We start from the raw sequence: 20767 nt of genomic DNA, 5'->3' as shown, positions 1-20767 counted from the left end.
GACAAAGAAAAACTGAAGACAGGGCCCCCCGTGTCTCCTGGGCTCCTGGCCTGTCCCCTCTCTCTGTCCCCCCAGACCCCAGCATGTTGCGCTCCCCTGGCCATCCAGCTCCTGCATCGCCTGTGTGACTCTGGCATCTGCCCACCCGTCTGCAGGGGAGCCAGTCGGCAGAGGGAGGGCCAAGCCTCGCCCTTCGCTCCTCCTTTCAGACCCAGGTGTCTGCCGTAGCGGTGAAAAGTCATGGTCCCTCTGAGGAGAAGGAGAGAGGTGAGTGGGTTGAAACCTAAATCCTGCTTTGTGGCTATTTTCCTCAGACCAGCCTTGGATACGCCCTTGACCTGTCTCCCACATCCACACCAGTGAGTCACCTCGGGGGAATGAGTCTCCGAGGTTTGTGGACAAGGGACTCCTGCAGACAGGAGCTGGCGGAAGGTCCTCAGCACGAGGCCCCCTGGTGCCGGGAAGGGCAGAGCCTGGGCACGGATGCTGGAGGGGTAGGAAGGGGCAGGATTTATGGCATTTCCCCTCTAGCTGGAAACAAAGGCAGATTCCTGTGTCCAGCTCCGGCAATCTGGTCCCACCCACTTGAGTGGCTGGAGCTGAAGGAAGTCCCGCTGGCCTCTGGCCTCGTCCAGACACTCTGACCCTCAGTCAAACAATCTGCCCCCCGGCGGGGTCCTTACCTACTCTCAAATCCTGGGAACCTAATCCTTGTCCAAATACCAAGCCCTCCCCACTGGGGATAATCCCCTTCCCCCCTCAGGCTCCATCCCCAAGCAGCAGTGGTCTCCTCAGCAGTACCCAAGGGCCTGCCAGGCCCCCACCCCTTGCCCCACCCTCAACCCAGCAAACTCAGGCCCTGCTTTTCTTCAGAGTGAGCGAAAGTCTTGGTGCCTCTAGGAATTCCTGTGCCTCCAGAATGCTTGGCCCAGCCCCTCAGGCATCCCCACTGTCCTCGGGGCATGGTTCACCTGAGCTAACAGACTGACACATCTTCCTCTTCTGCAGCAACACTGCAGCTCTAGGGAAGGGTGGGGCATCACCACCCTTAGTTAGTGAGAGTCAAGGGTTACTGTGTGATGCCAGCAAAGCAGGAATTAAAGGGGCATTATTTACATTTACAAAGTGACAATCAATAATTAGAAGGTAGAGAATCTATGTGATCCAAGTTCGGAAGATTTTGAATCTGTAAAAGCAGAAAGGCCAACACTGTTCGGCATCCCTTACATATGGAATCTAAAAAGAAAAGTCAGCCCTGGCTGGTGTGGCTCAGTGGATTGAGTGCCAGCCCACAAACCAAAGGTCGCCAGTTCGATTCCCAGTCAGGGCCCCAGTGGGGGGCACAGGAGAGGCAACCACACACTGATGTTTCTCTCCCTCTCTTTCTCCCTCTCTTCCCCTCTCTCTAAAAATAAATAAATAAAATCTTTAAAAAATAAAATGAAAAATCAAACTCATAGAAATAGAGTAAAAGAAAAGGTTATTAGGAGCTGGGGGCAGGCAGACGGAGGAAATAGGGGGAGGCTGGTGAAGGGCACTGACTCCCCTGTGAGGTGAGCACGGTCTGAGGGTCTGGCGCAGACTGTGGTGACTGACGTGGTGACTGACGTGGTGACTGCAGCTGATAGCACTGTGCCATGGAATGGAACTCACCTTAGAGAGTAGAGCTTCCAAGTCCCCACCCCCCCACACACACAGATAAATAAATAAATGTGTGAGGTGACGGATTGGTTAATTAGATGGAAGGATCCTATCCCAATGTATACGTATATGAAATTATCATAAGGATGCTTTAAATATCTTACAATTTTATTTATCAGTTATACCTCAATAAAGCTGAACAAAAGCTACAGGTACCATTGTCCACATACTATTTGGAGTTACCGAAGCAAATGTCAGAGAGACGAATAGCTGAAACTTTGGGAAGGGGCTTGGCCTCAGCTAGAGGGTCTGAGGGTGGGCACAGTCACCTCTCATTATAAACTCGCCAGCAGAATTTAATGTAGTTGTTTTACCCTGTTTTTACTAGGGATGTCCTGAATCCTTTTTCAGAATGGCTGCCTCACACTCGCCGTCCTCGGGGCCAGCTGCACACCCACCTCGCAGCCGTGCTCCGCCGGGGCTCTGGGGGGGCGGGGGAGGGGCCGGTTCAGCACCCAGCTTAGAGCGGGCAAGAACACAGAGGCTGCGACTCTCCATCGTCGTGCTCCTTCTCCCGGCCGGGCGCAGCTGGGGCCCTCCCGCCCTCACAACAAGCCGGGTGTCTCCGTGGAGCTTTAGCTGGTAGAGGACTCTTGCGGGTATTTTGCTTTTACTCTGAGAACTGGCAGAGAGGTATCACCAGCCCTTTCTCACAGACACGGGAGCTGATGTTCACCCACAGCGGCTCCAACTCCAAGCTCGGCCTCCTTCCACTCCCCTCTTCCTCCTTGGGTGGGGCCAGTCTTGTGGAGTCGGAGCCTCCAGAAGGCCTGTGGCAGGGACATTCCAGGGGTCACTGGGCTATGAGGGAGGAGGTCGTCCTGGAGCAGCAGCATCTCCTCAGCGCCCAGGCCGCACGCCAACCCGCCCTGAGGCGCTGTGCGGCCCTGGTCTAATCTCAGCCTCCTGCCCTGACGTGCTGGCCCTTCCTCAGAAGGCTCCCTCCTGAGATGAGTCATCCCAGTGCTCAGGGCTGGGCCAGGAGCAGATGAGCCCACGCAGGGGACATCTTGGAGGAGCCGGAGAGGAAGAAGAAGGTGACTCGGTGGCTCAGGCAATCTGGGCCCTGTCTGACAGACTCTTCCTAAGGTGCAGGGCTGACCCACCCTGCCCAAACTGTGGCACCAGCCAGATTGCCTTTTTACCTGAGCTGTAGTGACAGGGCCCAAAGACCAGGCAGTTTCCAGAATCTTAGAGTCCAAGAAGATCATTTAAGGCTGGGAAGGACCTTTGGAAATACCCAGTCCAAACACCTCAGTGTACAGACAAACACACTGAGGCCCAGAGAGGTGACCCAGGCCTGGAACCCAGCACACCGGTGCCCAGTGCCCGCTGCCCGAGCTGCAGGAGGGGTAGAGGCCACTTCGTCTTCGTCTTCGTCTTCCTCGAGGCGGACTTAGGCTGCACGCAGCCCACACAGCCAGGACTCCCTGCTCCGTTGAGTAGATGGAAAACGGAATTCACAGGTATCTGTCTCTCTTCTCTCCTGAAGGAGACCCCCAGTCCTTCCTCCTCCGGCACCCTGTTCCACTGTTTTCACGTCTCTCACTTCTGAGAAATCGCTGCGTTATCTGATCGAGCTCTCCCGCTCTGCAATTTAAGGGAAGCAAAGCCCAGCTCACCCTCTGCTAATTTTCTTCCCTTGTTTTTCTTCCTACTCATCGTGGTGCAGAACCGGCTACATAATTTGTGGGGCCCAGTACAAAATGAAAATGCTAAGCCAATTGTTCAAACATTATTAAGAATTTAGAGTTGGCAACAGCAGAACATTAAATTAAGTGTGGCGCCCTGTGTCTACACAGGTTAAAAAAAACCCACAAAGTTGGCCCCTCCTCTGGTGATACTTCAACTCAGCACTCGTGGCTGGTCCTGAAAAGTCAAGTTGTCCATTTCCCTGCCTTCATGCTGGTCCAGGTCACCTGTCTTCCGTAGGTGAGAATCTCCTTGACGTATCACCCACACACCCTCCCAGGAGCTCTGGGCCTCTGCTTCGAGCACTTCTGGGAAATCCTTCTAAATATCTAAATTTAAATCTCAGTCCTTTCCTCTTGTTCTGTCCTCACTGATTATGGGGAACAGCTGGTCCTCCTGTGTAATTAATTCTTGTAGACTTGGACACAGCCTGCAATTCCTTTTCCCTTTCCTCACTGGGCCCAGTCTCCACCGCTTTCTTCAACTCTGTCCCTTCTCTGATGCCTGCCCCAGCTTCCCTGCGTGCTTCAGAGGCCACGGGTTTCACAAGAAGCTCCAAAGAGCAGGAGTCAGGGCCCAGAGGGCTCAGCGCCTGGGGGCCGGGAAGGGGGGGGCCGGGAAGGAGGGGAGACTCCAGCAGTGATGAACAGCACATCCCCCATCGGGTCCAGTCTTCCTCCTCCAAAAGTACTCTACTTTTATCTATTTCATGAACAGTTCCCAGATAAAGTCCCCCACCCCCACTGACTCACTTTGGCGACTCTCAGCTCTTGGCCATCTCCACGTTTCTGTTCTCAGTGTGCGTCTCAGATGGAATGCTTCCCTTGGGAAATCCCACTTCCATGTCCCGGGATGGAGACCCATGGGCTGCAGCTGGGAGAGGTTTATCAGAAGCCACCCGGGGCAGAGTGGGTAGGGTAGACAGACAAGCGGCCACACTCCCAAGTCTCCCGCTAACAGAGTGCCGAGTGGCCGCTATAATCTGAAAGAGCAGACACTATAATCCCATACTACTTCCTATTGGCTACAGGACACAGTTCTGAAACTTGGGTGTGCCTTGGTTGTGGAATTCACAGGCTCACAAATGGAGCAGCTGCGGGGTGGGGAGGGTTTCGGCAAAGGAAGTGAGGTCAGTGAACAACTGATGCCTGTCTGAGCCTTTAGCCTGTATTCCTGGCACAGAGCGGGGTCCCCAGCCCGTCTTACAGGACCTCCCATTAGAGCAAGACACCTAGGGGTCTGCATTTGCTTCTAACATCCATGTCTTTCTAGTTGGCTGAGGCCACCACCCCCTCAGCCTTTTCCTTTACTAATTTAATTAAACCCTTCCACGGAAGGCCTACCCTGGGTCAGGCTCAGCCAACCCTCTGAGGCTGGCACTGTTTATTGTGTCCATTTAGCAGATCAGATGGGAGCCTGAGACATGGAGAAGTGTCAGTTGTCCAAGCTTCCCAACGACTCTGGCGTCCAGGGCTCCAGCCTTGGTGGGGAACCAGGGGGCTAGGAATAAAAGGGGGGTCCTGCCTTTGGGGTGCTTACAGCGGTTGGGGACAAAGCAAATCAAGGGTATCAGTGCTCTGAGCCTGTGTGAGGGCATCAGGAGGAAGAATTCGTTTCTCCCAGGGGACAGGCTATTCTGCTCCCCTCCCCAAACCTTGTCCACCTTGTCCCAGCAGTGTCCAGAGGCAGGCCCTGGTTCCCATTTTGGAAGCTCCATTTAGTGGGGTGAGGGCCCTGCCTCAAAGGGGGCAGTCTAAAAAGATTCCGGCCTCTCCCCCTCCACCCCGGCGCCCGGTGAGGAGAGGCGGCTTCGAGTAGGCCGCCGGCTGGAGGGGCTCAGACTGTCTTCACCACTGACCCAGAGCCGCCCCATCTGGGCCTGTTTACCCTGAGCGGGGAAGAGAGACAGGAGGGGACCAGCGGGAGCGAAGGGGCCGGAGGGCGGAGGTTGAAGGATTTGGACCGAGTGGGAGTCCCCAGGGCAGGAGGAGGGGGTGGGGCCCAATGCTCGGCCCCTGCCAGCCCCAAACTTGGCCCTTGCTGCCGTCAGCCTTCTGGGACGAGGACCGGGGTTGAAGGTGGGGAAGGCCCGGTAACTTCTGTCCCCTGACCCCTCCCCGCACGTCCTTCCCGTCCTTCCCGCGGAGACCCCTTCCCCTGCTGCGATGTCAGGTCAGCCCTCAGCGGCTCCGCGCGGCAGGGGGCGCCCCACCCCACCCCACCCTTACCCCTGCCCCTCCGCGGGCATCAGACGGTGCCTGCCTCCCGTCGAGCTCGGGCCCCTGAGGCTCTGGACCAGACCCCAAGCGACCCCTGCCGCCCGGGCCCAAGGCCCGCCCCCTCGGGGCGGCGGATGTGGGAGGCTCGGGGCGGGGGCACGGGCCGCGGTCCCGGAGCTGGGGGCGGCTGAGCGGCCGGCTGTCCCCGGGGCCTGGGAGCCGCGCGGGGGAGGGTCCGGGTCCTGGCAGCCCCGGCGAGGGGCGAGCGGGCGGCCCGTCGGTGAGCTGGGCAATAGGAAACGGTTTATTAGGAGGGAGTGGTGGAGCCGGGGCCAAGCAGGAAGACGCTGGAATAAGAAGCATTTTTGCTCCAGCCCCTTTCCCAGTCCCGGGAGGCCGCCGCGCCGGCCGCGCCGAGCGAGCCCGTCCCCGGCCCCAGCCCCTCGCCGGCCCCAGCCCGGTGCTGGCCGCGCGCGCGGACCCGGGCCGGCCATCCAGCGTTCGAGGTGCGACCCCGGCCGTCGCCGCACGTCTGTGCCCCGCCGCCCCGCCGCCGGGCAGGCTCAGAGGTGAGAAGAGGCCCGCGGGCGGGGCCGGGTGGGGGGCGGCCTGACTCCACCCCGAGCGGGCCCTGCCTTAGGGCAGATCCCCGAGAGCCCCCGAGAGAGGTCGCGGCAGGGTCGGCCGCAGCTCACCGGGGCCACCGGCGATCCCTCGCCCTCCCGCACATCTGCCCATTACCCCAGCTGAGACTGGGGGGGCGCTGGACTGTACCGCACTCGGCATCAAAACACGGCTCCTGGGCCACTGCACTTCTCTGTTCTCCTCTTCTACCCCTGTGAAGCGGCCGGCGTTCGCCCCTGCCGCGCTCTCGGAGAAGGGACCACATAACCTGGGAGTGAGAGTCCACCTCAAACGTTTTGAGCCTCCCCTGGAAGTCCAGTTTTCCCAGACCAGCCCTTGGAGCCCTTGCTTAAGGAATCTGACGCTGTAACCCCAGCTTGCCAGCCCCACCCCTAACCTGCACCGTCATCCGGTCATCCCGCCGTGGCCTGCCCTCAGGGCTCAGGCCAGAGGGTCCCCAGTCTCTCTGCAGGAGGGAACCCCAGGTTTCCAGTCCACCCTGGAGGCCAGCGCTGTTGAGCCCGCCCCCTCTTTTTTCCTCCAAGGCCAGAGCCACAGTGGACAGCAGCTTTCACCCCCTCTATTTATGGGCAGCTTCCGGCTGAGTCAGGTCTGTCCTCTCTAATCCCTCACTGCCCCCTTTGTCCTAATACCTGTCCTTCCATCTCATTGGGTGGTTAAAGGTGGCTACCTTTTACTGAGTACTCACTATATAGACATATATTTTTCTCATGTAATCCTTGCCACAACTTAGCAGAAGAGGGGTTTTTATATTCATCCTATAGAAGAAGTAGATTCAGACTTGAATCGCTTGTCCAAAGCTCTGTGGATGGCGTAGATGATGGTTGGGTTTTTGCTAACATTTTTTAAGTGTCTGCTAGGTACCACTTAGTACTATGCTAAACACTACATTATACCTACGAAATGAGCACTATTACTATTATTTACCATAGGGAAGCCTAAACCTCAGAAAGTTTCAGTAACCTTTTCCAAATCTCATAGCTCTAAGTGGCAGGGGCAGGATTTGAACCCAAGTCTACAAGAGCCAGAGCCCACATCCTGACCTCTGTGCTGCCTCTGGTTCTGTTGAGACCCTAAACACAGGTGCGCTACGTCACACTGCTGTCAAAGGCTGATGGAGTGATGCAGATGAAGTGCTTTGTGTCTGGCAAGGGGCAGCCCGGTAGAAGCTGCGCAGCCTGGCTCTCTGCTGTGCGGGTCAGACCTGCCGGTGGGCATGGCGAGGCGCTTCTGGCCCCCTGACCCGCACTACTGTGCTGAGCTATCGCTGCTGATGCTTGCAGGTTTGACAAATACCGCAGGTGTGATGGGAGGAAAGACTGGCGGCCACCTTCCGAGCATAGCCCTGCTCTGCTTCTCCCACCTGTGACTAAGCCTACAGCGCACAGACAATTTCTGTCTCCCCCCTAAATCAACCCCAGTCGGGCACCTCTTGATGACGACCGCAGTGGGCAGCCTGTTAATGTCGGCGAGACCCACTCACACTTTTTCCTCCTCTGTGGGGCTTGTGCAACACCAAACACTTGGAAGAATAAAGCGACCAAGGGAGGAATTATGATCAGTAATTTCAGTGGATCAAGATCCCTGTGGTGATTGTGGGCAAGAAACTTAACACCCCTGAGCCTCAGTTTCCCCACTGGGTTGTTGTGAGGATTACATGAAATGGACCATTCAAGCTCAAGGTGCTTAGCACATGCTGTGCTCAGAGAAGGTCAGCTCTTATGACTAAGGATGTCACAGCGATAAGTCAGTGCTGGATACCAGTTTAGCGTTTGTGACTCCTGGCCAGCAACAACGATGCTTCTGTTAACTGGAGATACTTTGAGAAGTTTTGCTAGAAAACGAAAGGTACCATCAGTCACCGGGAGTCTACTGGTGCTCGAGGCAGGTTGCAGGTTGACTGGCACAGGCCGGCTCAGAGTCTGGGCTGCTCAGGGCTCAGCGCCCTCCTGTGCTCCCCTCACCGCGGCGGGCCCAGTTAGGATCGGATGGCCACAGTTCTCCATCACCACATTCCCAGGACTAACCCAGACGCGAGCACCACAGACGCTGTCAGGCTCCCCCTTGTGATGTTTCTGGCCCTGGGGGGCTGCAGGGGGATGTCAAGAGCAAAGCCCTCGGCCCACACTCCCCCACAGTGTCTCGGAGCCACTGACTTTTGTGTTCAGCCTTGTGTGTCCCCTCGCTTCCAGTAAAGGGGGAGGTCCCTGGATGGGAGTGTGAGTCCCGCACTCTGCACCCCACTCCCACTCACCTGGCAGGCCCTGTGAAATGAAAGCATGGGGACCAGCCTTAACTCTGTGTGGGACATCAAGGAGCCCACTGATTAGAATTACCTGTGGGATTTTAAAAAAATGCATGTTTCTTGCTGGTCCCAGGTTCTGACCAAATTGAAACCTGGAGTGGGGGTGAGACCAAAGAGTGTGCATTTCCAGCCAAGCCCTTTGGGTGGTTCTGATGCACCAAGTAGTTGAGCGGGCGCACTGGGGCATGGTCACAGGAGTGGTACGTGGGTAGGGGGTGCTGGGGATGCCAGATTCATCCTCATTGTTTCCCACTCTTTCCTTCCCGCCCCATACCCTTTCCTTAGCTGCTTTCTGGGTAAGCAAAGGCTGCTGCCAAGGAGGGCTTTCTGCTTACACCCCGGTGGACAAATTCTGCTTGCCCGGGACTCCCCCTCCAGTCTCCAGTCCCACGGCAGGGTGCGTGCTGGAGTCCTCACTGCCTGCCAGGAGGGACAAGAGGCAGGAGGTCAGGCAAAGGCTGGGGACACAGCTGCAGCAGCCCAGGGCTCCATTTCCTCCCCCAGCTCTGGGCCTCTGGGGCAGAGGAAGCCCAGGCAGGAAGGCCAGGGCTGCCACCAGCCAGGGAGGTATAGGAAGCTCCCCTCACCCTCCCAGCCATCCTGCCCCAAGAGCCTGTGCATCTTGGGTCTTCATTTGGCACCATTCTTAGTCTATGGGCCTTCTGCAGCCTACCTGGCCATGCATACGGCCAGCCCTACCAGCCTCACCGTGTGATGCCAGAAGACACTCCCTCCTCTCATGTTAGTTGACCCTATTTGGGCATCCAGTCCCCAGGCAAATGCTAGCATATTCACCACCTTTCAGAAAGTCCTTCTTACGGTCTGACCTCAGTCCTTGCTACAGCCCCAGCTCTTACCTTCTTGTTCTAAACCTTTTAGAAATGGAGTAGAGGTGGCTTCTGAAGCACTAGTTGGTTTGGAACTAGGGTTGGGGACTATCATAAATCAGAATTACTCCCCTCAACACTCTCCATCCAACTTCTGGAAAAGTTCAACCTTAGCCGGCCATGGCAGGTCAAACATTCTGTGTCTAAGTGTGTTTCACTTCCCTTCTCACGTCATTGGCCCTGCCCCCACCCTTTCCCAGGACAGCAAGGAAAGCAAAGGAGGCCAGGGAATTGTGCAGAGAGGGCTCCTTATTCTTTGGTGAGGTGGCAGAGAGGTTCCTGCCACCTAGCAGGAGCCAGCCCTGCGAAAGCCTTGTGTAGCCACCACAGCCATGAGGCTCAGGTGCGGCTGCCACCGTGGGTGGGGGGACAGTGGGAGGAGCACTGGACTGGGAGTCTGGACACTTGGGTCTCGCTTGAGGTACTGCCTCGGCATCCTGTCTGCATCTAGACGAGTCTCCTCCACTGTCTGAGCCTCAGTCCTGTCTCCTCTAAAATATGGAGCTGGGCTTTGCGATTCACAAGGTGCCCCCCTGAGATTCTGTCACGGGCGTATTCCAACCCCAGTGGCCCCTCCATACCCCGTGCCGGCCCAGCCTGCCCTGAGAATGTGCCTAGAACTCCATGCTGTGCGTGACTCCTGCCTATTCTATCCAGACCCCAATCTAAACAATCTTGATTCCTGTTCCCAGCTTGGCGGGACCCTGAATGGCAGGAAGTGAAGACAGGAGCCTGTTTATGTTTGAGGCAGCCAGGGCTGGGGGGGCACTGGGAACAGGGTGGGCGGGGGGAGGTTAGAAGAGGCTGGGCAGGAGGCAGAGGACAGAAGGGGGTGTTGCTGATGAGATGGCCCTTCTACCCCAGCCCCGGGCCCTCCGGGCCCTCCAGTTGCAGCTCAGAAGCAGGGCTGCAGGGCTGGGAGTCCCCCAAGTTTTCAGTCACTTAAACATGGCTCCCCACCCTTTACCCCTAACAGGATGGTTTCCATGGGGAAGTGAACCAGGACTTCCCCTGCAGGCACCGCCCCAAAGCCAGATGCACGGAGTAGGGAGGAGGCCTCCCTGTCCCCCCCCAAAAACACTCCCAGTGATTTCCTCTGGGTGGGAGGGACCCACGGTCAGTGGCTGAAAACACTGAGGGGATCACATTTCACAGATCTTACTGCACCCCCTCTTCTGCTCCTCTATCCAGGACCATGACCTTGGGCCCTCCCAGGAGAAGCCTTCTGATGCTACTGTTGGCCTCGGGCCTGGCCCGGGGTGAGTACTGTAGGAAACGGGCCTGAGCGGAGAAAGGGCTGTCTGGCTGAGCTCTGGCTGGGGCTGGGTTTGAGGACTTGGGGAAAAGGGGCTGTGGGGCTTGGCTGGAGGGCAGGAGACAGGCTCAATCAGACTAGCTACCCCAACCCTCCTTTGCTGTTCTCTTGATCCCAACCTTCAGGCCGGTGTTCTGCCAGACTCCAGGGTGGGAACCTCTGTGGGGGGTGAGGAGGAAGGGGTGCAGAGAGTGGGCTGTTGGCAGGGAGGGCCTGGAAGAGCCATCAGGATTGGGGCTGGGGGCCAGGGCTGGGCCTGGCACTGGGTGGGGAGGTCCTAGGATCAGGGAAGGGACAGAGGTCTGGTTCTCAGAGTCTCAGCTGCCCCTTGGTGGCGGCAAGGCTCTGGAGGGAGGGATGATGTGAGGGTGGAACGAAGGCACCAAGGCCTCAAGGGGGTTGTCTGAAAGGCCAGCAGGGAGAGGGCAGTGGCTGCTGAGCTCAGCCTGGGGAACTGGGCCCAGAGTAGCTGAGCTTCCACTGTGTCTCCCAGGAGACCCCGTGAAGCCTCCTAGGGGCCCACTGGTGACCTGCACATGTGAGAACCCACACTGCAAGGGGTCCACCTGCCAGGGGGCCTGGTGCACCGTCGTGCTGGTGCGAGAGGAGGGCAGGCACCCCCAGGAGCACCGAGGCTGTGGGAACCTGCACGAAGAACTCTGCTGGGGGCGCCCCACTGAGTTTGTCAGCCACTACTGCTGCTACAGCTCGCTCTGCAACCACAACGTGTCCCTGGAGCTGAGTGCGTCTGGCCGCCATGGCAGCCCCTCCCCATCCTCTCAGACTCTGCCCCCTCACCCTGCTTTCCTCATGCTCCGGCCAGGAGGGTGGGGGAGGTGGGACCCTGGGATCTAATGGCAGAGTGACGAGGTGTGGGGGCATCTGGCCTGATGGAAGCTGGGTCTCAATGTCCCCCTCACAGCAGCCACCCCAACCCCGGAGCAGCCGCAAGAAGTTGGCCAGCTGCCTCTGATCCTGGGCCCAGTGCTAGCCTTGCTGGTCCTGGTGGTCCTGGGTGCCCTGGGCCTGTGGCATGTCCGGCGGAAGCAGGAGAAACAGCTGGGCTGGCACAGTGAGGCGGGCGAATCCAGACTCATTCCGAAGCCATCCGAGCAGGGGGACAGCATGTTGGGGGTATGAACACAGTGCCCTCAGGGCACAGAGGGATAGACAGAAGCCAGAGTCAGAGGGGATGCGGAGGAAGCCGAGAAAGGCACAGTCACAGACACTCCAGTGGGTGGGGGCCTGGGTGAGTGAGGAGCATGCAGAGACATGGAAGCAGGCCAGGCTGAGGAGGGAGAAGGGGGCTGGGTGAGGGACAGCCTCTCAGTGGCTTCTCGGCACCTCCAGGACCTCCTGAACAGTGACTGCACAACAGGTAGTGGCTCGGGACTCCCCTTTCTGGTGCAGAGGACAGTGGCACGGCAGGTCGCCCTGGTGGAGTGTGTGGGTGAGCACTGGGTGAGCCTCGGGGCTGGGGACCAAGGGCCTGGAGGGGTCAGAGAGCTCTCAGCCTCTGGAGTCACAGGCAGGACCAGGCCTGGCTCAGAATGGGAATTCTGCTGGGCAGGGAGTAGCTTGGAGATGAGTCAGGGCTAGATCCCTCTGCAGGAGCCAGTAAGGAATGAGGGTCCGGGGAGGGTGGCCTGCCAGCTGGGCTGGGTCTGCATTAAGGTGAAAGTAACTGTCAGAGGTTCTGGAGATGGGTCAGTGTGGCAACAGGACGGCAGGCTCTTCTGGGGGCTACTGTGCCCAGGGGCTTGTGTGACCCTTCCCCCAACCCCCTGCCTCCCGGCCATTGGATCAGGAAAGGGCCGCTATGGCGAGGTGTGGCGAGGCCTGTGGCACGGTGAGAGTGTGGCTGTCAAGATATTCTCCTCGAGGGACGAGCAGTCCTGGTTCCGGGAGACCGAGATCTACAACACGGTGCTGCTCAGACACGACAACATCCTAGGCAAGCAGCGGGGACGGTGGGGCAGCGCTACGCCAGGCCCGGGGCTTTCGTCCCCCTGCACTCCGGGCTGGAGTCCCCAGCCCCTGCACACTGACCAAGCCCTGAAGGACTCCCGGCCGGCCCTCAGCCCCAACCTCTGACTCTGGCTCCCTCTCTGACCTAAGCCAGAGCAGCTTCCACCCCAGCCCCAGGTTTGCCCTGACCCAGTCCATCCTGTGCCTTCGGGCCCAGCCCCGACCCTGGCCAGTCCAGCCTCCTTCATCCCCAGACCCTTGGCCGAGCCTCCTGACCCTCTGCCCACAGGCTTTATTGCCTCGGACATGACTTCCCGCAACTCAAGCACCCAGCTGTGGCTTATCACACACTACCACGAGCACGGCTCGCTCTACGACTTCCTGCAGAGGCACACGCTGGAGCCCCAGCTGGCCCTAAGGCTGGCCGTGTCGGCCGCCTGCGGCCTGGCGCACCTGCACGTGGAGATCTTCGGCACTCAGGGCAAACCGGCCATCGCCCACCGCGACCTCAAGAGCCGCAACGTGCTGGTCAAGAGCAACCTGCAGTGCTGCATCGCAGACCTGGGTGAGCCGGTGGGGTGGGGGGTCCCTTTGCAGGGGGTGGGGTGGGGTACGGTGGGCCCTTCCGGGGGGCGGGACACAGGAGGGGAGGCCCCTTCACAGGGGGACGGGGTTCGCAGTTCGGTTCGCTCTCCCTTGCACGCGATTCAGCCTTTGCCTGTGTTCGTGCCTGGTGGCAGCAATGACACTGATGGGTGCTTGAAACCTTAGAGATGTTTGCTTTCTCATTTCACCTCTGCAAGAGCCCCGCAACTTGCTTGACACTCTTTTTAAGCTTAAACTCCTTCCACCACACCACCCTGGCTCGAGGAGTTGGGAGACAGGGGCGGGGAGCCGGGAACCCAGGTCCTCATCCTGGCTTCACCGACTACCTCGCTATTCCTCACAGGGTGCGCTCGGGGTTCTGGTCTGTGAAATGGGCATAATACTGCCTGCTGTGCTCACTCACATCTTGCTGGGTTCTCGGGCACCTAGTGTGCTGCACAAGCGAAGCAAAACACAGCCAGTGGCTCTCCCAGCCCTCCTGGGGCCGGTCTCCGTTTGCCTGCCCCTCTGCACTTCACCTCCACCCCCCCACCCCGCCCCCTGGACCCCAGCCTGGGGCCACCCTGTCTGCGTGCTCAGGTGAGCAGCAGAAATGACAGCCCTGGTACCCACAGGCCTGGCTGTGATGCACTCGCAGGGTAGCGATTATCTGGACATCGGCAACAACCCGCGCGTGGGCACCAAGCGGTACATGGCCCCCGAGGTGCTGGATGAGCAGATCCGCACCGATTGCTTCGAGTCCTACAAGTGGACGGACATCTGGGCCTTTGGCCTGGTGCTGTGGGAGATCACCCGGCGGACCGTTGTCAATGGTGAGGGCCCACCCTGCACCGGGTGGGGGAGGGGAGTGAGGCATAGACGGCGGGAGACAGGGGCTGCCCGCCACGGCTGGTGCCCTGTTCCACTCATTGCTCCCACCCGCTGGTTTGGCTGAGCAACCTTTTACGTTCATCTGAGTCTGCAAGTCTGTGGTTCTGGCCACGATATCTTAGGTAAGTGGTAATAACAGAAATATTAGTAGCAGTTAACATTTTTTGAGCTTAAATATGTGCCAGATGCCCGGTGATATACACGTATTGCCTTGTTTAATCGTCCCATGTTGGCAGAAAGCTGGTATCGCTTAGTAGTTGAGCGTGGGTTGGGACTCAGACTGCCAACATTCAGCTCTTGATTTTGCCACTGACTGTGGGGAGGTTACTGAATGTCTCTGTGCCTCAGTTTCCTCATTTGTAAGATGAGAATAAAAGTAGTTTCTAATTGTTGAGATAACCCAAATAAAGTATTTGGGACAGTATTGGAAGCTATCCTGGAGCTCGGTAAATACGAGTGGCAGTTATTATGGTCATAAGGAATCCCCGATGCACTATCGTCCCATTGCACAGACGAGGGGGCCGAGACACAGAATCACAGCCGGCTGGCTATAGTGCCAGCGTCTGAAGCCAGGCAGTCTGACGCTGGGGCCAGTGCTGGTCATCACTGTGCTACTCAAACCTCTTTGGTCCTTGGTTTTCTTGCCCACAAAAGTGCAGATACAGCAGTGCCCGCACCACCTGCTTACTGCTTCCTCTTTATGGCTGTGGGTGCCACAGGGGCTCAGATTTGCAGCACGTGGAGGGACCTCGTTCCTGCTGGCCCCACCCAGCAGGCAGCCCTGTGGCCAGTGCCTTCCCAGCCCAGGGGTGGATGAATGGATCAGTGGTGCCTGGACTGGGTAGGAGGCTTGTCTGTCTTCACGGAGGCTGCCCATGGGGTGGGGCTGCCAGGAGCCCTGACCGTTTGGAGACAAGCCTCAGGAAGTGACTGGAGCGCTGTTCCTTGGGGAGAGGGACAGTCTCATTTCCTGAGCATCCACGAGGAGCCAGCTCTATGCCAGGCTTCATTTGTTCCCAGCAGGCATTGATGGGTGGAGGCCACGGTGTGACCAGTCCCAGAGACTCGAGGGGCTCAGGTTCCTGCCCCTTCGGCCATGAACTTTCAGAGTCAGCTCTAGAGGCTGGGGTCAGGGTAGGGGCTACCTTGCAGGAGCCGAGGCCCCTTGGACCAGGCTGCAGGCAGGAAAGGAAGGCTGGGCCGGCCAGGGCCGAGGGGGAGGCGGACTGCAGGCTCCTGGGGCGGAGGGAAGCCCAGTCAGCCCCACACAGAGTCGTGGCGCATTATAAACACTGTAATCTGGTGTCAGCCCCGGCGCTGATTAAAGGCCCATTAGACACGCTCAGGCCTCTGCGCAGCGCTGATTAGGGCTCGAGCGGCACAGCGACTGGTCTGGAAGCCCGCCATGGGGAGAACAGCTGGCGAAGGCTCTCGGGGCTGTGGTGTGCAGCCGTGTGGCCCTGGTCCCCAGCCTCGGCCTGGGAAGCAGGGAGGGGCACGGGCACTTTTTCCAGGTCTGCCTCTCCCGCCGGAGCTGTCCGTGGCTCCACAGCCATCGCTGTCAGAGAGCTCCCACTGAGGACTGGCACTCCTTGGTATTAGAAGGGAGGGGTGCTGCTGGCTGAGGGGCCAGCGGGGGCCTGTGCCATCCTTAAGAGGGGGTGGGTATTATTTGGATTTGGATAAAAATCCCTTTCCTGTAGGAGAGGCATTTTCTGTCCTTCCTCCTGGTTCCACATCCTCACGCAGCAGTCAGCCAGCTGTCCTCCCTAACGTGCAGCTTGGAGGTCAAGAGCACGGCCTTTGGTTAGATTTTGGGGGTCTTAAACATCCCATCTCTGTCACTTATTACCCGTGCTTTTAGATAAGCTTCTTAACCTTTCTGGCTTTCATTGCTTTCATTGCTCATTTCCATAAGCAATGAAATTGCTTATGGAAATGGAGCTCGTAATATTGCTTATTTTGTAGCATTGTTGTGAGGATTTAATATGCAAGGCAGTCAGGGCCGTGCTTCGCACGTGGCAAGTGCTTGGTAAACGCTGGGGCTGCTGGGCACCCGTGGTAGCGGGGCCCTGGGGGCCGTGCCTGGACCTTGCGTGGGAAGCAGCTGTGGAAAGCCGGGAACAAGACCGGCCTAGGAATCCAACAAGATGAGTTTGGGTCTTGGCTCTGCCATTACCAGCGGTGCAGCCTTGGCCTTGGCTTCTCTAAACATTCACTTCTTCAACTGTAAATAAGATACAGGTGATAACAGCACCTGCCTCCTAAGGTTATTGTAAAGACAGGATAATGCACATAAAGCATTTATAGCACAATGCCCAACACGTGGTAAGTGCAAAGCAAATGGTAGTAGTAGCACTTGTTACGTGATAATGTGTGTATAATATTGCAGTGTCCCTCTCAAGGGTAGCGTGGCCAGGCAGCTGGTTCCTTGGCCCCTGGAACAGAGGGTGATCAAGGCTGTCCTCTAGGTAGTACTGGGCCTTCTTGGGGCCCCAAATGACTGTCCCTTCTGCCCTCTGTTCCCAGGCATTGTGGAGGACTATAGGCCACCCTTCTATGACATGGTGCCCAATGATCCCAGCTTTGAGGACATGAAGAAGGTGGTGTGTGTTGACCAGCAGACCCCCACCATCCCCAACAGACTGGCTGCAGACCCGGTGAGGCCTCCACAGGGGCTGGGGTGGCAGGGGGTGGTGGGTGGTTCACAGCGGGAGTGTCTGAGGCCTCTGCTTCACCTGGATGGATTCTGGGAGCTAGATTCCAGGGTACCTCTCCAGCTACACCCTCTCACACCCCTGGTGTATAGAGCCCCAGGGACCCTCTCATTAACCTGGGATTTTCAGAACCCTTCACCCTGCCGGAAAAATCAGAGGTTCCCTACTGCATTTCTTGCTATGAAATTTTTGCCATTGTTGGTTTTTATCTTTTCTCAAAGCATTCCCTGTACTTTTACAAGACACGTACTCATGTGAATATAAACACATAGGCATGCGCATGCTTCTATTTAAATGTACACTCACAGATACACATATGCACATGCATACATAGATGCATGTGCACACGTGTATACATAGACACACGTACATTTTATATAACATACATGCCCACAAAAAGCCACACATGCATTCATGTGCACATACACACAAAATCCCTCTCAAGAACCAACTGGAGGTGAGGTTGGCTCACTCTGGGGCCTCAGCTTCCCGGGATGGCTTCTTCCTTGGACACGAGCATTTTGGGGGCAGTGCCCACCACCCACTCTTCCAGTGTTCACTGGGCCCAGCCGGGGTGGTGGAGGGCTGGGAGACACCGCCTTCCACACTGGGGTGACTGCTGATGGGGGTGCGGGAGCCCCAAGGCTTGTATATCTCCCCTTTCTTGGATCTTGGTGGAGGTGGAGGGTGGGGGTGAGACACTACTCACCGAGGGGGTCTGAGTGCTCTCATCTCTCTCTGCCCTGCCTGCCTTTCTCCATACCCCTTCTCACTCCACTCTCTTCCTCTTCATTTATTTTCCTCTTTTCATCCTTGCCTGGATCCCTCCATTCTCCCCTTACCGCTGCTATCTTTCCTTCCCCTCCTCCTTCTCAACACCACCTCGCTCTTCTTGTCCTTTCTGTCCTGCTTGTGTGGCCCCATTGCTGGGCCACTCTCCTCGCCTCCTCCTTCCCACCCTCCCCATCCCATGTCCTGCTCCTCTCTTCTGCCTTTCTCTCCCTCCCCCCAGGTCCTCTCAGGCCTGGCGCAGATGATTCGGGAGTGCTGGTACCCCAACCCCTGCGCCCGCCTCACTGCGCTGCGGGTCAAGAAGACACTACAGAAACTCAGCAGCAGTGTGGAGACGCCCAAAGTGATGCACTAGCCTCGGGCCTGACACCGACTCCCTGTGGCCTGCAGTGTGTGTGGTGGGGGCCGAAGGGGATGGTGGCCTATCTGAGTGGAGGTAGTGTGTGCGTGCTGGAGAGGAGAGTGCCCCTCTAGGGGCAGCTGTGCCTGCCTAGCTCGGCCCCCAGCCTATCCAGCCAAAAATACAGCTGGGCTGAAACTCGATCTCCCCACTGTCTGGCCTGCTCAGAGCGGCAGGCTCCCTGACGCCTGGCTCTGTCCCCACTGCCGTGCCCTGGGTGCACCCCCCACCGCCCCAGGACAGGATACAAAGGAGGACCCAGAGCCAGGATGGCCAAGCCAGGGAATCCCAGTCTCTTGGGCCTAGAGCCTGGGCCTGCACTTTACCCCCTGCCCTCGGCCAACCCCACTGCCCCACCAGAGCTGCCGCGGGGGCAGGGGGCCCCGTCCAGCCTTCAGCAGACACCCTGCCCGGCTAGGCCTTAGCCTCTGGCCCAAGCCCCAGATGCCCAGGGCCCATGATTTTCTTTCTCTCCATGGCTTTGTATCTCTGCTCCGTGATGCCTGGGCCCCTGCCAGCTCACTGCCAGCTGCCTGAGAGAGTTGGGGCCTGACCCTGGGCCTCTCCTCTACCCCCATTCTAGCTGACTTACTGGGCCTTAAAACCAAGGGGTCCTGCTGCGGGTATGGCATGGCCACAGGCTGTAGGCCATTGGCAGGTCAGATGGGTAGGGCCCAGAACTTTCAGAATAACTGAGAGGACATTGAGGCCAAGCACGGCCAGGGAGGGGGTGCTCAGCCGGGAGCCAGAGAACCAGGTCCTGGCCCTGGATGCTTGCTAAGTGACAAGAACGAGGCCTTCACTGTCACAGGACCTGTTTCTTCATCTGCATATTGGAAGGGTTTCTCCTGACGTCTTCTGAGGTTTTTTCAGCTCTCGTGTTCTTTGAAATGTCAGCCTGTCCAGAATTCAGTTCATCAGTTCCTTCTACTCCTTACACTCCAGCCCCTGGCAATTTGGCCCAAGATGAGGATTTGAAAATAACTTTGTCTGAGGCCAGGAGTGTCTGAGACACCACCTAGTCTAATTCTACAGGCTCCAGTTCCTGCCAGTGGCCATCCTGGGGCGCGGACAGCCACTGGCCTTTTAGCAGACAGGCCAGCCTTTGCCCCCTCTGTGGCTTTGCCTTGTCTGACCACGGCTGACAGGGGCTGAGGCTGGCTCCCTGAAGGGCCTCCAAAGCTCAGAAGAAATTTGGCTCCAGCCAATAATTCTCTAGCATCCAGGTTGCTGCTCCGCACTGTCCCCTGGTCCAGGCCCACAGCCTTGGCCAGGGCCCAGAGCGTGTGTGCCTAGAAAGAGCCTGGTGGCTGCAGAGAAACACACAGAAAGTCCAGCATTTGGAAGTCAAGGGTGTGTGTCCAGGCCCTGAGGAGGTTACCCTTGACCCTGGGTGGGTGGATGGCCTAGGGGGCAGGGGTTTGGAGGCAGGGCCTGAGGGGCTGTGAGGGTGGGGCTTGTGCTAGGGACAAAGGGCAACCCCAAGCTTGGAAAGACCTGAACTCACAGCCCTCAACCCTTGAGGCAGGGTGGAGAAGGACCCTCAGCTCTTCACAGGAGAGGAAGAAAACACAGCCTTCTCTCCTCCTGTTGCAAATGACCAGGCACAACCTCAGCAGGCCAGCGTCTTGGGCGGTTCCACCAGCACCCCCAGGGCAGTTTCCCAGGCCTTTCTCCCAGCATTGTGCAAGGTGGGGGTGGGGGTGGGGAAGCACCAGGAAGTGAAACTGGGTGAAAACAGAAAGCTAGATGGACCTGCTGGGTTACCAGATCACCATGGGGCAGCTTGCTTCTGGTGTTCTGGTCCCTGAAACCCACCTAGGAACCAGTCCTTCCCTAAAAGATTTTTCTCTCCATTGGGTTTGGGGGCCAAATGGCTCCTTCTGAGACCCTACGGCCAGAAACTGGAACTCCCCAAAGCCCGGAAAATCCCTACGAGGAGAAGGTCTGAGGCAGGAGGTGGAGTGACAGGGGGCAGGTTGAGAGAAGAGGCCAGTGCTAGGAGAACAGCCGGAGGCCAGGGGGGAGAGGGGGCGTTGGTGAGAACTATCTGTGCAGTGCTTCTGCCTGCGTGCAGAAGGGTGTTCCAGAGTCAAAATTACAGTCACTTACCTGGAGATATTGTTTGTGAGAGCACTTAGCTTGTGCTTAGCACATAGTAGCTCCTCAATAAAACCATGGTGGAATCCTGAGCTCCTGCTGAGTCTTCCTGGGCTGGTGCCTCTGCAGTGACCTACCTCTTGTAGAGGGAACCTGAGGGGAGGGACGTCCCAGGTATCGTGCCTGGGCTTTTCGCTTAATTGATAGCCCATAATTTGCTCAGGCTTTGCTTAAATCCGCCCCCTCCCGCAGCACCCAAAATTTCTGTTCACACCATGAGTTGGGAGCAGACTGCCCACTGGCGCTGGCGTCAGCGCCCTCTGCTGGCCGAAGGGCTGGCCAGCGGCCACCGCCCACCCGCCCTCCCTCACAGTGACACACCGGCTTTTTCTTGGCAGCGGGATTTCCGCAGCGCCCCGCACCAATCCTGCCGCCGGCGGGGAGTGAGGCGGCTGCCACCCCGCCACCCCGGCGACAGTGTGGGTGAGCCTCCCGTTGCTTCCGTTTTGCAGGTACTGTCACCTCAAAAAACACATCTCGAAAGGAGCTT

General features: G+C 58.0%; 1 protein-coding gene and 1 long non-coding RNA gene across 5 annotated transcripts; one reads left to right on the top strand and one right to left on the bottom strand.

Annotated features, from left to right (window-relative positions):
* Window positions 1-1791: 1791 nt before the first annotated feature.
* Window positions 1792-6786, bottom strand: LOC123812442. Its single transcript, XR_006784604.1, has 4 exons — window positions 6634-6786; window positions 4737-4893; window positions 4146-4266; window positions 1792-3291 (listed from the first exon to the last, which is right to left on the bottom strand). It is a non-coding gene; the product is annotated as an uncharacterized LOC123812442 (long non-coding RNA).
* Window positions 1842-20309, top strand: ACVRL1 (activin A receptor like type 1). Of its 4 annotated transcripts, none has more exons than XM_045829167.1 (11): window positions 3036-3167; window positions 5987-6181; window positions 10641-10708; window positions 11258-11506; window positions 11687-11898; window positions 12115-12214; window positions 12572-12718; window positions 13022-13297; window positions 13953-14150; window positions 16738-16868; window positions 17938-20309. In XM_045829167.1, the coding sequence occupies exons 1-11, from the start codon at window positions 3148-3150 to the stop codon at window positions 18070-18072; spliced, it is 1731 nt and encodes a 576-aa protein (XP_045685123.1). In that variant the 5' UTR covers window positions 3036-3147; the 3' UTR covers window positions 18073-20309. The 4 variants fall into 4 exon arrangements, with proteins under 4 accessions (XP_045685124.1, XP_045685123.1, XP_045685126.1 ...); XM_045829170.1 differs by lacking the exon at window positions 5987-6181 and adding an exon at window positions 3504-3633 and having other exon boundaries at window positions 3041-3167; XM_045829169.1 differs by lacking the exon at window positions 3036-3167 and adding an exon at window positions 5660-5892.
* Window positions 20310-20767: the final 458 nt, after the last annotated feature.

Source organism: Phyllostomus hastatus, unplaced genomic scaffold (assembly GCF_019186645.2).
Source record: "Phyllostomus hastatus isolate PE091 unplaced genomic scaffold, TTU_PhHast_1.1 phas_scaffold_93, whole genome shotgun sequence".
NCBI lineage: Eukaryota > Metazoa > Chordata > Mammalia > Chiroptera > Phyllostomidae > Phyllostomus > Phyllostomus hastatus.
The sequence above is the reverse complement of the archived record's forward strand: the minus strand, read 5'-3'. Positions and strand labels throughout refer to the sequence as shown.